Raw genomic sequence first — 16,120 nt, forward strand, 5'->3', positions numbered from 1 at the left:
TGTTGTTCGAAAAAAATAAGGGGACAAGTATGGGATAACAGAAAGCAGAAGAACAAGAGAAGAATAAGTTGATTTGTATTAAGATGGAAATCATGAAAATTACAAGTACAAAAAGCCGAAGTCAGGGGCGCTTCTAAACGTTCCCCGCCTCGGCTCCCCCTGTATTCCCATTTCCCACACCGCTGGCACCTTCTGCCTCGTTCCCCTCCACTTCGGTTCCCCCGTACTCTTCTCCGTCAGTCGTGAGCTCGAACTCCGACAGCCAACGGTTGAATTCCTCTCGGACCTTGGCTAGGTCCTTACCGGCCTGGATGCCCTCGGCTATGCGGTCGCAGAACTCCTTGACGTCCTCGTTATAATTGGCCTTGTCCTTAAAGGAATCCAACTCTTCGGGCAACAGGAAAGACGCAACTTCGTTGACGACCGTGGTATATCTGAACATAAAGCTCAGTAAAGTCAGCTCGCCGAGGTCACGGATGAAGGTCTCGGACTTGCGGAAGGCTTCTAGGGCTGAAGTACCCGCCCTTTCAATGGCCTCCCGAGATGATTGCTCTTCTTGGGATCGCCGATTTTTCTCCTCATCCAGAACCGTCCTTAAAGAGTTGGCAGTAGTTTCGGATTGCTCCAACTCGGCTCTGGCTTTGTCGCGATCCTTTTCGGCTAGCTTTAATTTCTTCTCTAGCAAGGAGATTTTATTTTGGGCTTCAACTGGAGGCTGCGGGTTCTCGACTAGCTGAGTGTAGCGCTGGGACATCTCTGAGAGGAAGGCCGTGGTGGAGGCCCACGTCACACATGCACTTTGTATCAGCTCAGAAGGTATTAATTTCTTTGCGAAAGTATGGTCCCTCGGCAGGACAGAGTGCACCAAGAGTTTATGGGTCACGTGGGGATTCTTGCATCGATCGTTGACGTTAATATCCCACTCTGGACACCAGTGTGCACCGTGGTGTCTCTTGTTGTCCCAGGCCTCCTGAGGCAACACAAGGTGGAGATTCCATAGGGATGACCTAGTGACTGGCCCGTCGGTAGCCGGAATATTTTTACCTCGGTCCGGAGGTAGAGAAGCCACCATCACACCTCGGGTAACCAACCCCTTGGGGACGCCCGAGACCTGGGAGGCTTCTTCAAGAATGATGACCGGAGTGAAACGGGTCGTGACGGCCGCAGTGCTTTTCTTCTTCTTCTGCTGTGCAGTCGAAGTTTCTCCGGTCTCTTTTCTTTTTGGCTGCCTCTTGGCCACCGCGACTGTTCCCGAAGTCATTAGGTCAGAAACCTTCACCACTGCATAAGAAGAAGTATTACTACTCAAAATCAATTGAAAGTAAAAAGCAAAAGTATGAAGTGAAAAGTACAGTGCTTCTGAAGTCTAGTAGAAAAGTAAGAAGGGCGATTCGGACTGATAAAGGCTCGGCTGATCCCGTTTTCGACTAGGATCGCCTCGGGATAGGCCTAACTATTAATCTGAAGGCCCGATCTGAAGGGCTTCTGGAAACTCTTTTCTTCCATATCTCCCGGGGAAGGATCCTTGGCTGCGGTGGGTGGCCTCCACCAGAATCCCCTGGGAAAGTCTTCGGCGGGGATGAAGACGAAGTTATGCTTCCACTCCTTTATCGAGGAGGGAGCATCCACCACTAACTTCGGCACGCTGGAATTCCTGTTGCCAAAGTAAAATCAATCCTTCTCGCTCCCGCTGTTCTTGATGGTATAACAGCGATGGAAGAGATTGGCTGTCGGGGTCAGCTCCAGTGCTCGGCAGAGCAGCTCGAACACAATGAGGATTCGAATTGCGTTCGGGACCAACTGGGTGATCCTTACCCCTTAGCACCTCAGAACATCTCGGAAGAATTTGGTGGTCGGCATTCTCAGTCCGGCTTCCAGCTGATCGATGTAGATTGCCACCCTTCCCTTTGTGGGCCGTTCAGCCGACTGACTAGGCTGAGGTGGATAGATACTGTAACGCTGCTGAAACGGGTATTTGCGGATAACTTCGGCCGCCTGAGTCTGGCCTACTACACTACTGAACTGAAGGAGTTGGTCGAAGTCCACAACGGAGAGGTCTGGAGGAATGGCCGGTTTTGGTACCCCTTCATCAATAGGCACCTCGGATCCAAGGTCATCGTTATACAGCACCTTAGGGCCGGAGTGTTCCTGTTCTTGTGACGCCTCCGACCCGTCGAACTCTTCCCCAGGACTGGAAGAAGTATCCCCCCCTTCAGATGGGTCAGGCTTTTCCGCCACGTTGTAGTTCGGCCTTACCGTCTCCTTGTGTGTATGAGCTACTCTAGCCATAATCAGGGGAAAAAAGAAGTGGTAAACTTACTCTTGAGGAAAAGTTGAAGTTTGCCGAGGTGAGAATACTATGAAGATTTGCTCTAGGGTGATTGGAAGCTTTTGCGATAAAAAGTAAAAGGATGAAAGGAACCCCTTATTTATAGACCAGCGGTAGGAAATCGGAGGGGCGACACGTTTGGGATTCTCTAGGGGACACTCTCTCTCCTCAATAATGAATCGCGGCCAATCTGACCGATGGTCTTGCGTCTGTTCAGAGACCTATCATTAAAGTTGCCAGCCGTCTCACCATCTTCCCTCTAATCCCATCCGCATGCGTATGACGTGTCATTATTATAGTTTGCGCCTCGGAACCATTTGGAAGCCTCGAAAAGCGGCGAGCAAATCCCTCATTCCCAAGGCTTGGGGGGCTTATTGAGAATGGTCATCCCGGCTCGGTTTGAGCCAAGATGGTATTTCGATCCATAATACTAGGTCCAACCGCAATGTTCACCTCGGCTACCTCGTATCCCTTGATAACCGAAGTGAACTTGGCATCTGCTGTCACCTCGAAACGGAGTTATGATGCACACTACAACCGAGATCGTGCCTAAGGATATGACAACTGAAAAGTAGCAGATGTGACCTCTGACACATTGTTCACTGTTCTGACACACTGCTCACTGCCCAGAGTGGTCAAGTCAGGATGATATGCTGTCTTAGTCAAATTTCTAGGGACCTGAACCTCATAGTCCTTCCCTCCAAATTGTCCCCTATAAATATAGGAATCTCCTACTGAGAAGGGGATGATTTTTCTCTGGTAAAAGCCTAAAACCCTCAAACTATCCTTACACTAGTATATTATTCTGAACTGATTTAATCTTCGGAGAAAGACCGGGGGACCTAGCCCCGACTTTGATAAACTAAGCAGGTGATCTTCCAATAGCTACCTGTCCACTCAGGAGTACGCTTTAGCTATCCAAGGCAACTGGTCTGGTCAGAAATCACCTCTTCACCCTCACTGTCCCATTAACGTCATGAGTTCTCCTGAGCACATCTCTCGAAACTCTGATGCAGCCTCCCAAGTTCCAGTTTAGGAGGTAGCCCCTAAAGGAGTAGGGAGTGATTCGACTGGTGACATTCCTTTGGCTCCTAAACAACCAAAGAAAAATGAATTCGGGGTGATTGATACTATTCCCTTTGTCCTTGATCAGGAAAAAGGCTGATCAACTTGCCACAGCTTACTTATCCTTCCCTAGTTTGAGGCTTGGGTAGCTCGCCCTTTAAGGTTGCTTACCGACCTTCTCCGAGGTATGTCATTGTTTAAAGAGATCAGTTTGTGGCCGGTTTTTGCCTCTCAGTCCCCTCTTTTCTTATCCCAAATTCTGACCTTTTGGGCTATTCAGATAGCACAGGTTATCCCAAACGCTATTCTCATCCTTGGTTTCTTCATTCTCTATAACGTTATAGAAATTCCCTACTTGTTAGATCTGCTCTGCTCCTATTCCCTTATGAAAGTTTCTGGTCATGTTTCGGACTGGTTTTACTTTGCTCACCAAAGTGGAAGCAAACATCAGACTTGCAAACTATTTGTTGGCCTTTCTTCCATCAAAGGATGGAATCACTAATTCTTTTTTGTAAAAAAACTTGATTTTCCTCCGCTTATTTGGAGAGAGGATACACAAGTGTCTGATATTTTTTCCTGAAGCTGTCCTTGAGATCGAATTAAACCAACTGCTCACTTCGAACCTCAAGTTGAATGTTAAAGAATTTTCTTCCAAACAATTTAATGCTGTTGGACTCATTCGTTCAGACATTTTAGACCTTTCTAATAAAAATAAGATCCTTACTCCAAAAGAACTAAATAATCGTAATATACATATTTCTGTGTTCTCCTTATCTCCTTCCTAGTTTCATAAATCGCATCCCTCCCTTCAATTGCACCATCCCTCTTTTCCAGCACCTCTTGTAAAAGAGGGAAAAAAATACATTTATACCAGGACACCTTAATCCCCACACTTATAGTTGGCAACTTAAAAACACCAACCAAAGCACCAAAAATTACCCAAATAGCCATCTATTCACCTCATGAACAAACCTAAATTAATGTTGGGCACTTTTGCTGTTTCAGTTTAGCTTCATTAATTTAAATGTTGAAGTTTTATCCAGTACTTGGTCTTTTTCCCGGGAAATCCTAAATTAATATTGGGCACTTTTTAGTTCTTTTAGTAGCATAGGTGTCAAACAAAAACCATGGCCGGGAAAAATTAAATTACTTTGTTGTCCATATAAGCAACACTGAGAACTTTAAATTTATATATTAATATAGATTTAATACTAATAGTACATTTCTAGTAGCTAAAGTTGAGATCTCAAAACGTAGAAGTCTTAGATTCAAATTCCTTTTCCTCCTCATTGTTTCTTGAATCTCACTTCTTCTTTGCTGGAAAAAAAGTAAAAAAAAAAAAAAAAAAACTTGTAATATAGGTTGGTAATACTTGGATGGTATATTTCGACATAAAGTAAATTCACATAAAGGGGTACACATAAAGGGGAGTTGTTGCTGATTGAAAAACATAATGGGCGCCTGGGGACCTCTAGAAATGAATGACGAGCTTTCCCTGTCCTTACTATTCATTATTGTCCGGAAAATTGTGGAAAAAGTGTGGCAAAAACAAGCATATTGTGACGAGCATAAATTGACATGCACTTGCAGCTTGCAAGTGGGCACATAAAGTCGACACATATCCATCACCTACAGAAGTGCTTTGCATTATTGCTGATACTAGCTACTGCCTTCTTTTAATTGCTACTATTTGGTTATTCCTCCGTTCAAGGCTGGGGATGGTTCACATTCTACCTTGGGGAAGAGTTTTAAGTTTTTAAACAAAATGCTTATTCTTGAGATGATCAGAAAGGTTTGATCAGGTTCCATATTTGCGGTCATTGTCTATATCTTCTTGAAGATTAGAGCACTTCTTTTAACAGTTTTCAGTAGCTGAATATCAAGGATATTACAGGGGACTGTGGCCAGCCTTTCCGGCAAATCAGTTTGAAGAATGCCTCTACGAAACACCTTCAAGGTGAGTGCTCTTGCATTCCTTTAAGTTGTGTATTTTTGTGCAAATTATGTAACCTAAAAAACCATGTAGCACAACTGCACAGGGTTTATATCGGCCTGTTCCGTCTTAGTTTTTTTTTTTTGGGAATATGTAATCCTTACAAGTACTTTTCCATTCATTTCCCCTTTTTTAGTTAGTTACTGAACTTCCCTGATGCCAAGAGTGATATTTGGCTAAGTAAATTGTTTCATTTGAAATTGCTCGACATCCTTTCTTTCCTTTTTTTTTTCCCTTCTCTTTTTTATTCTCCAGCTAGTACCTGAATATCAATAATTGTTTGTCTCTTGAAGAGGCAGGCAGGAGGCAGATCCGTTTAATACTTGATTGACTTTTTCAAGTTTTTCTTTTCATATTTTATTTTAGAGTTATAACCTTTTTAACTTTAGTTGCTGTAGATGTCTCCTACTTTTTTGTGTTTTCTACCAATTCATACCTTTTCTTAAGTTAATTTTAGAATGACAATTCTTCCTTCCTTAAGCTCTCAGTTTCACCATTGTAAAAATCTAAAAGAATTGTGTAATTGAATGCTTCATACTTAATCGGAGTAGGCAGCTGGTTAATCTGCACCCTAAAAGCATATTTCATGTTCTTCAATTTTGAATATCCTAAACTTGCAAGTGAAAGGTACCTAAGAGTGCAAATTCATAATCTTTTGGTAACTACTATGTACTAGCGTAGCACTTTAATGAGGCGTAGTTAACTTGGTTGCATCATACGAGATTAACTTGGTTGCATCATACGAGTCCCTTCAGATTAATTTGGTTGCATCATACGAGAATAATTTTGGATATAGTCCTCCTCCTTTTTAGATTTTTTTCGAATAGAAAATATTTTAGTTTTAAATGTTTCGACTTTTGATCAATTGAATACGTTAAATGTTTCGACTTTTGATCAATTTTGAATAATGTAATTTGACAATTGGCGAAATATTCTCAAGTCAAGTGGTCGAAAGTTAGAAAAGCAGATTCGGTCTTCGAACAAAAACTCAAACAATAATTTAATTGGTAATTTGCGCATCATTCTTTTTTTTGTGGGCCGGTGTGACTACTTGTCTGAGATTAAAAAACAGTCGAAATGAATGACGTATTTTTTGGACAAATTTGTTAGCTAATAATCTGTGAAGTTTCATCTTCATACCCTGAGGATCTGGTACGCCATAGAAAAGAAAGGAACTCTGAGCACTTGAGCTAGTAAATTTCCACCAGAAATAGAGGGAGACATCAAGTAGCGTGGTGGAAATCCTCCTGTTTAAATGATTCGCAAACTACCTTCTGCTAGGATAATAAATATCCGACCAATTAACGGCAATTCTCCATTTTGAAGTTGGATGGGTTTTCAACTTTAGGTTCTCTTTACTTTAGGCTCCATGTCAATACGATGGAAAGAGTGCAACGTTTGCAAATTTCGTTCTCTTTCTTTCTTCTCCTTCTTTTTCTTTAATTTTAGATCAATGGATCCTGGCACAATTCTTAGTGTCGTATCCTGGCACATTCAAATAATTGCCATATTTTCACTTTATTTATGTTCCAAAATAAGTGTCATCATTTGAAATTTAACACATGTTTTTCAATCTTACCATTTGAAAAAACAACTTTCTAAAATTTCAATACACATCTATTAAAAAATATTTTGAATTCAAAGGATACATATGTAAATTCATCAATGCCACCTCATTTAAGTATAATGATAACTATGTCTCCCTAAAAAGTTGGATTCTTAAAAAACGACTCTAATATTGGGATGGATGGAGTAATACACTTTTCATGTACTTCAACTCATTGCTCACCTCCTTTTATTGTACGAGTTTATAGGGATAATTTCCAAACCTCCCTTGACGTTTTTTTCATAATAATATCACTTAGCTCCTCTTAGATTTTCAATACTATCCTTACTTTATTTTACCTATCAAACTTACAACAATAATAAAAATTAAAACAAGGTTTAAAAGTAAAAAGACAAAAATATGGGTAGTTATAAATGCAATAACGAGTAATTTTATAGATATACAACAACTATTATCTAGTCCAAAAAAATATATATTAATTTTTTGATTAATTTTTTTAATTTTGACTTATTTATAAATTTTTTTTCTATGAGTAGGATTTATTTACAAATCACAAGTATGAAGAGATTATTTTAATTTTCAATACACCTTAAACTGCATCATATATTAAACTATAGTTCCTAAAAGAATTTCTAATTTTTTTTAAAAATTCTAACTTATTTATAAAATTCTTTATATAAGTAGGATTTATATTGCATATCACAAATTTGAAGATATAAGTTTAATTTTCAGTACAACTTAAACTACATTATGTATTAAAATATAATTCTTAAAAAAATTTTCTTAACTTCTTTATAATTGTTTACAAAATTTTTCAAAGTATTGATTACTTATCAAAATCTTTTTAAGTGGTTGACTTTGATTAGATTTAATTTACCTATGTTCTTTGCTATCTTACTACCACCACGATACAGAAAAATATGAACAAATATTAGATAACGATTGATTTTTTTTATCTACATTTTTGGTTTAAAAACTATATTTTATTTTGAATTTTTGGTTAAATAGTTATTAAGAGTGCAAGTGTAAAATTCTCAATTTATGACATTTGATAGGAATATTGAATCTTGTCAACCTGATGGGTGAGGTAAATAAAATTTTAAAAATTTTAAGAGAGTTAAGTAATATTATAGAAAACCTGAGGGGACATTTCCAAAATTATCCCGGATCTATAGTCAGGGACTCAGGATGGAGAGGTGAGGAAGCAGTCAAATTTTGGATGGCACTGGATATCTTATCTTCCGACAAGGCGACAAAGACCCCCGGAGCAAATCCAAAAGAAAATTTTATACGGTTTGGCTCGTATCTCTGGTCCTTCTTCATGTTTCTGGGAGATAGAGACACCACGTCAGGGAAAAAAAAAAGATAAAAAAAAATAAAGAAAGAGAGAGACATCACGTGAAGCTTTGTTTTTTCACCATGGCTTTTCACTGTTCTGCTTGCGTAGGTCATCATCTTGATATGGCTTTTCCTTCCAATGAGGAGGCGTCGGATTACCACTTAACAAGCACGGAGGTGGAACTTGCTGAGGTTAGCGGTGAGCCCTCCAACTCTGCTGAAACTTTACAATAACGTTAAAGCACATTTCTGGCATAAAATTTTATTTATTTATTTTTTTTTTTGAGGATTTCCAGCATATCCTTCCACGTAGAGGTGGCAAATCAACCCACTTAACTACTCATACCCGCCCATGAATAGATGAGTATGGGTATCTTAAATTTTTATATATGGGTATAAATGGGTTACCCAATAATACCAATTTATTGGGTAACCCATCAAATCCAATTAACCCATTTAGAATTCTCTTCCCCCCCAAGTCTCTTCTTTTCCCCCACTTTTTTTTTTTCAAATTTTTCATTTTGTCATGATGTTAACTACTTTTATTTTATTATTATTATTTGTTGGTTTTATCTTATTATTTTATTTTCTCTTAGTTTGTTAACTTGCTCATTTTTTAGCATTACCAATTTATGATAAATTTCACCCTATTTTCTTATCTTTATAAAATGAAATTTTAAATTTATATATGAAAAAAATGTTAGGGGTTCAAAAATTTTGGATTAAGTTTTTATATTAATTTTTATAGTACTTAGTTCAAATTTTTATATTCTTATTATTCAATTATTAAATAATAGGTAATTTTGTGACATAGAGTATAAATGAAAAAAATTGGTAATTAAGTTTATTGAATATTATAAGTAAATATTTAAAACTAATGATGGGTACAAAGAGTGATATAAATTGATAACTTAGTTTGCAAAAATGAATTTAAATGAGTTTGCAAAAAATTAAAATAAATGGGTTATAAATGGGTAATTGGGTTATCCAATTCATTTTTTGACTTACCCATTTATACCCATATAATTAAATGGGTATAAATGAGTTGACTCACTTATACCCATTACCCATTTTACCCAACCCAAATCCGTCCAAGTCACCCATTTTGATACCTTTATTTCCATGGGGCGGATTTTGAGGGACAACGACTACGGAAATTGCAATAATTTACGTTGAAAATTCTACAATTTTCCTCCAAAATCAACTCCTACAACTATTTCAGTTTACCACTAAGAAAATGACGCTTCTCACCATGAATAACCTTTCACAAGAGTATTGGAGAGAAGTTAACCTGCTTAAATTTGCTCAATTATTTGGTGTGTTTAGATTGGTATTATTTAATATATACAGATACATGCACACACATTTAATTCATAAACATGTTTTTTAATCAAAGTTTTTATTTTCTCAATAATTTTACTGTATCTCACATGCTTTTGCATCATAACAAATATTACAATAATTATTCTAAGTAAACTTTTTGTAGAAGTTAAATGGGTCGCAATTTACGAAACAAGGCATATCGGCTTCCGATTTTCTTCTCCTTAATCACCATCGACCTGAAGCTGCATGTTTTATACGTACGGCAAATGAATCAAATTCGGTTTGTTGATAACAATACTACTGCGTTTTGTCGGTGTCGCACATGCTAAACTCTTGCCTCACCAATCAACTTCAGGTGCACCTATGCACCTGATGCACCGGATGCGAAGCCACACACCAGATGCACCGGATAATTTTTAACCTTTAATATTTACCTTACTCCATTTCATGAATTAAGGACAAATATCCATTTGTTCTTTTTTAACTCCACGCAATAATAATAATAATAATAATAATAATAATAATAATAATAATAATAATACTCAGGCCCTCATGTTTATATGGGACATTGTCCTTTTGTTGTTGTTATCTACTTTGATCCATTATATGTTAGTAGAGGGATATAGAGATGGCAATGGGGATGGAGACCTTGTAGAGGGAGTAATGGGGAGGCCCCTACCCCTTACATGGGGCGGAGGGCTAGGTAGGGTAACCTAGCCCCTTCCACCATATCACTTAAATATAACAATCAAACTTATTGATGTAACCAAACGATCATAAATTAGTTCTAATTAGAATAAAAGTACTGACTAGCTATTTATAATTACAATTAATTATTTTTGCATATAATTTTATTACATTGACAATGTATATAGGATATTATTTTTATCTTTTCCTCTTAGTCTTTTCTATGTTATGTTGGGTTAGATTATTATTAGTAATAAAACTTCCAATGCACCCTTAGTAGTGTAGTAATGGGGATATTAATAAATAGAGGTTTCATTATGGCAGTGGATTGGTAATGGTAATTGTAGCAATGTGACTGTAGTATCATTAGTATTTGTACTAGTAATGATTGCACATAACGTTGCCAGTATTAAGTAATAGTTGTAAATTTTAGTTGTTGAACTCAAGGGGAAAAAATGGGTTTTCTCGTGGGTGCTCACAAGGAGAGTGGAGGAGGAAGAGTGGCAGGAAAATTGGTGGCAGGGTAGGGCGGGGACGGACAAAAGTTCCAGTTGCAAAACCGCTCCGTTGTCATTCTTAAGAGGACAGTTGTTCCCTTGTGCTCCTAGGATGTTGCTTTTGATACCAATTAATACTGAAGTACATTAGCTTAAGTCCTCAAAATTACCTTCTATTCTATGTGTCAAAACAGTCCCATTGCCATCGCTAAGAAGACAGTTGATTCCTTGTATTTCTAGGATGTTACTTTTGAAAGACAACTCCCTTTCTTCGCTCCTCCACCCGCCACCTCCTTCCCCTCCCTACCACTACTTCATGCCTTCCTCTTGCTCATTTCTCCTCCCTCCCACACCCCTGATCTGGATCGGATCTAATCCATATTTGTCTCTCTCTTTACCCTCTTTCTGCCATCACCTCCCTTTCCCTCTCCTCCTCCTCCTCCCCTTTCTCCAGTGCCCCCACCCCTCTTAAACTTGACTTGCATCACACAAATGAGTTTAGTTCGAAGGAGCTCAGAGCTTAGAAAAGCTCAAATGACTTTAATTCCTTTCTCTCAGAATTGTTGACTAGATTTCTCCCTATCCAATCACATTGGAAAGCCCGATCTAGTAACTTGTTTATTGGGTTGAGTTTAACAGCTATGCATCCTTCCCTCTGTTACTAGTATGGTAGTATTGTCTAAACATAATAAAATGATGGTTTAAATCATTACAATTCATGAGTTTGAGCTCATGGATTTGGTTACTCGTTGCTCCTCGCTGGTAATTAAGCATGAAATCTAAACTGCATTATAAGATGTGCATTTCACACATTGTGAAGCATATTTTAAATGGGTGATTAAGGTCTTGTTTGATAATCCAATTCAATGCTTAAACTAAATGGATTCAGATCTTAACATATTCAAATTATTTAATAACTAAAAATTGAACAACTGAATTAATTAAGTGGCACTGAATTTTCTAGGCAAACTTGCTTTCAAAACTAAGGGTCTGTTTGATAATATTAAAAAGTGCTGAAACTGAATTTTTTCAGATATTCAGATGTTTTGAGTGTTTGATAAATAAAAATTCATCTGCTGAACTTGTTAAGTAGTGCTAAAGTTGTATGTATTTTTTTCAGCACAAGAATCCTAACTGAATGTTTAATCCTGATAAGAATTAATAGAATTAGTTCAACTACCTTATCTTATCTACCAAATCTACCCTTATTTGTTAATTAAGTTCAAAATTTTTATCTAATTAAACAACCTGATATTCTCTATCTAAGGGTTTTCTATTTCTCTTTTCTCCCTTTTTAATGACTTTCACATCTTCTTCATACTTCTCATATAATATATTTCATCTTTTATATTAATTTGATTTAAAAATAAATATTGTCATTTTCATACCTAACAATTTTAAGCTAATTAAATTATAGGTTCTATTTCTTTTTTGGATGAAAAGATATAAGGGCAAAATTGTCAAATTTAACTTATTAAGCATTCAGTTATAAATGTTTATCAAACAGTATAAATAGATTTAGCATTAAAATTCAGACATTTATATATTTCTTTTTAGTGCGTAGAATTCAGCAAATTAATTATTTCAGTATTCAAATTTCAGAATTCAGATTCAGTTTTATCAAACGGAACCTAAGTAATAAACTATTCACTTATCACTGAATGTGATATGCACTCAAATGTATTAGATTTAATAATTAACAAATCAATAATTTAATGGATTTAGACTTTATATTTTAGATTTCAGACTTTAGTTTTATCAAACGCATCCTAAATTAATCCAAAATAATATGGAAGTTAAAATATAGTGATTAATAATTTATTAATGGCAAAAGAGCAAACAAAGAGAGTCTAGTTGAAATATAACAATAAGTTATAAATGATGGATAAGCTTAGTGTGTATGTAAGAAAATGGTACCACTAAAAAAATATATGGGATAATTTCAGAAACTTCCCTTGAGGTTTCTAACAATTTCACTTGGCTTCCCTCAGGTTTAAAAAATTATACTCACCTTATCTTGGCATAGTAAAATACCTATCATGCCCTCCACTTGGTAGATAACTTTAAATTTAAGGCAATAAATTTACAAAATCCAAAAAGATATATTTTTCTATCTCTTGTCTATTTTCACTTCTCTTTTTTTCTAGTTAATATAATCTCTTTTTATTATCTTCAGTTTTGTGGATATTAACAAATTGAAACTACAAAGTTAACAGAGGGAGCAAATTATGTGTTAAACTAGAAGAAAATGAAGAGACTCGCAGTGATAGAGAAATAAATAATGAAATTGATGATTGAAATAGGAAGAAAAATGAAAATGTGGAATTTTTCATATTCTGTTTGTTGTCAAGAAAAACTTTTATAAAATGTCAATAATTACATAAGAATTTCTTTCATTGGATTAGAAATGTTTTATTATAATTTTATTGTAAATGTAGAATTTATTCTCTACTTTTGAGATATTAATATTTTTAATGCCATAGGGAAGTTGTAATGGTACTTTTAGGTCAGATTAGCTTATATTGCAAAGGGATTTGAACATTGATATTTAATTTTGAGGTATAAAATTGGTTGTCAATGGGGTTTGTGCCTGTGTTTTTTTTTGTTTTTTCTTTTTTTTTTTGCATGACATGTATTGATACTATATATGTGATTTGGGTATACTATATTTTTCTTTCTTAATTTTGTACAAAAGGGTAATTTTGAAATTTTGTGAGAAAATTTATTTTGTGGGACCTACATTATTACTAAATAGTAAAAGTAAGGGAGGTATATGTAAATTTTAAAATCTGAGAGGAGCTTTTTGTAATTGATGAAAGCCTCTGGGAAGATTTGTGAAATTATCCCAAAAAATATAGCGCCAGAGTGCAGACTATAAAATATTTGAACATCTTCCGAGTTCCGACTTTAATTGAAATTGAATTGATATATACGCCATATTTTCTTTTCCCTTTTTTTTTGGGTGGAAATAGATAAGTATACAAATTACACGATTCAGTGGCAAATTGCCAAACTATTACAATTCATAAACATGCCACTAGGAAGACAGATTCCTCTCAAATCCTTGTAACAAGAAATAGTTCATAATAAAATTTACAGTGACCGAAAGTGATTGCATGGTTTTTATATGGGAGCCTACTAGGCTCCACTTGTTGCCTTATCTGTTCCTTGTCTGACATGTTTCCACTTTCCACCGTTTCCATACACTCAAGACTACCAGCGCAACAACAACTTGGTGGTCTCCCAAAAAAAAAAAAAGGGTCGACAAAAGGGGGAAAAAAAAAAAATCTTCTGACAAAATATATTTTGCTTCACCATTTTCTCGTCTCTTAATATTCCCTTTCATCATTGGTGTGGCAGTTGTAGAATGACAAGAAAATTAGAAACAAGTAAAACAAATCAGATATGGTAGTTTAAGCACTTTTCCGGTTCAAGAAACAGGGACATACTCACATACAAAGAAAAGAAAATATAAAAAGAAGATGAATTTTTCTATTTTACTAGAAATGCTTTCTCTTCATCTTGCCTTTTTCATCACTCCATTTAGCTATACCAACTTTCGCAGTCGTGTTTAAATCCCATTACTGCAGGCAATTGTTCAGTAGTCTTATAAAGAATTCAAAAAATGATCTTTGTTTTTCCTTTTTCCTTCTCCCACTGGGACTTGCTTCTTGATTTGTCACCAAAAATTTCCTCTTATGCAACTGATTAAAAACAAAAATCATATGTAAACAAAAAAAAAAAAATACATATGTGCAAATATGTAACGTACAATACTAGGATACCTTTTATAAATTGGTTCAATTCCCAAAAAATGTGCACTAAATAAATAACTATGGCATAAAAAAAAATACAATTAAAAAGAAAAGAAAAAGCTATGGCACTGAAAACCGGAAAGGGCTAACCCTAAAATATTACTGAAACTGCTGCCGCAGGACTTTGAAGGGTGTGAAGTGCATGGCTTCCATTTGTAAGCCTTTCTTGCTCTCTATCTGCCTTACTTCACGTGTTACGACCGTCCCTAGCTAGACTCCCAACTAATATTGTTTTATACTATACCAGTACTTAGTATTGTTCGGGAGAGGCTGCCGGTGACTTTGGGCTAGTCTTTTAGTGTTTCCTCCATTGATGAAGACCTCCATTTCTAAATCTAGCCTCGTCAAACGTTCTTCTATAATCATCCGATCCTGGCAGATGCAAAAGAGATCTGATCAACTGGATCGCAGGTCAACGCAGCTTTTAGGCATCGATATGGATCTGGATCGATCTCTAACAGCTGTCCTCTGGAATCTAGCACGCTTTCTGTTGACTTATGTCGAGGGTTAGATACATGTGCAACATTTTATGGTCATATGTTTTGAGAATTTTGTTTTTCTTTTGATGTATAATACCTCCGTGCAGGTGTGAAACTCCTCCTTTTAACACCTTTGTCTTCTGCTCGTTTTGTCAACAGTGTTTGAAACGGTGCTCCAAATGGATGTGTTGGAGAAAAAATTGATGTTGTTAAATCCCATATCCACCTTTGTGGTGTTTGGTGCAGCATCTGGAGATATCAAGCTATCGGGAGGGATGATGCAGGGTTTCGTCGAATGGAACCTTCCTTCCTTCCTCCTAAATTTAGCCTGCATCGTTAAACGTTACTCGTTGCAGTACTATATAATTACCGGATTTCGGCAGATGCGGAAGAGATAGGATCGACGGAAGATTTAGTCTCATCTACGAAATTTGTTATGTACTTTAAACTTTCGGCTGAACACAACTTAGGTATTTGGATCCGACTCCTCTGGAAGCATGCACGTTTTCTCTTGAGTCATCTAGCATGCATAGGTTTTGCGTTATCAATTATTTTGAAGAGGAGTGAGTTCTTATCTTTTCGGATGGATCACCAATGATGAGCTCCTTAGGATGATTTTGAACAAACTTTCAAATTTTTGGAAGATTCCTAGGTGCATCATCATGATTGTTATTTTCTTCTAATGCTTGATTGTCTTGAAAATCATCTTTCTTTGAGCTCTCTTTTTGTGGAGCATTATTTTGATCATGAATTGTGAGTTTTTTAAGTCCATATTGAATACCTACATCATCATCCTCACAACCGCTCTTGAAAATATCATCATTAGATTCATCAAAAGTGACATATATAGTTTCTTCAATAACAAGCGTCCTTCTATTATAGACTCTAAAATCTCTTTTGTTCTCACAATATTTCAAGAAAATGCCTTTATCAAAATTTTTTTCAAATTTTCCAAGATGCTCCTTCCTATTTAAAATAAAGCATTTGTAACAAAAGATTTTGAAATAATCAACAATTGACTTTTTAT

The 16,120-nt window shown here is 36.3% G+C and overlaps 1 protein-coding gene and 1 long non-coding RNA gene across 18 annotated transcripts; one reads left to right on the top strand and one right to left on the bottom strand.

Annotated features, from left to right (window-relative positions):
• Positions 1 to 3,289: 3,289 nt before the first annotated feature.
• LOC113732084 (uncharacterized) lies at positions 3,290 to 15,795 on the top strand. Of its 17 annotated transcripts, none has more exons than XR_003458653.2 (7): positions 4,718 to 5,196; positions 5,289 to 5,351; positions 6,184 to 8,247; positions 8,402 to 8,491; positions 14,735 to 14,769; positions 14,862 to 15,120; positions 15,253 to 15,795. XR_003458653.2 is itself a non-coding variant. In XM_072080089.1 (5 exons), the coding sequence occupies exons 2-5, from the start codon at positions 5,328 to 5,330 to the stop codon at positions 15,489 to 15,491; spliced, it is 471 nt and encodes a 156-aa protein (XP_071936190.1). In that variant the 5' UTR covers positions 3,290 to 3,579; positions 5,289 to 5,327; the 3' UTR covers positions 15,492 to 15,795. The 17 variants fall into 17 exon arrangements, 4 of the variants coding, with proteins under 4 accessions (XP_071936190.1, XP_027113495.1, XP_027113492.1 ...); XR_011840523.1 differs by having other exon boundaries at positions 4,719 to 5,196; positions 7,202 to 8,247; XR_003458652.2 differs by having other exon boundaries at positions 4,719 to 5,186.
• On the bottom strand, positions 14,564 to 15,331 carry LOC140036920 (uncharacterized). The gene is made up of 2 exons (XR_011840526.1): positions 15,191 to 15,331; positions 14,564 to 15,101 (listed from the first exon to the last, which is right to left on the bottom strand). It is a non-coding gene; the product is annotated as an uncharacterized lncRNA (long non-coding RNA).
• Positions 15,796 to 16,120: the final 325 nt, after the last annotated feature.

Source organism: Coffea arabica, chromosome 2e (assembly GCF_036785885.1).
Source record: "Coffea arabica cultivar ET-39 chromosome 2e, Coffea Arabica ET-39 HiFi, whole genome shotgun sequence".
Taxonomy (NCBI): Eukaryota; Viridiplantae; Streptophyta; class Magnoliopsida; order Gentianales; family Rubiaceae; genus Coffea; species Coffea arabica.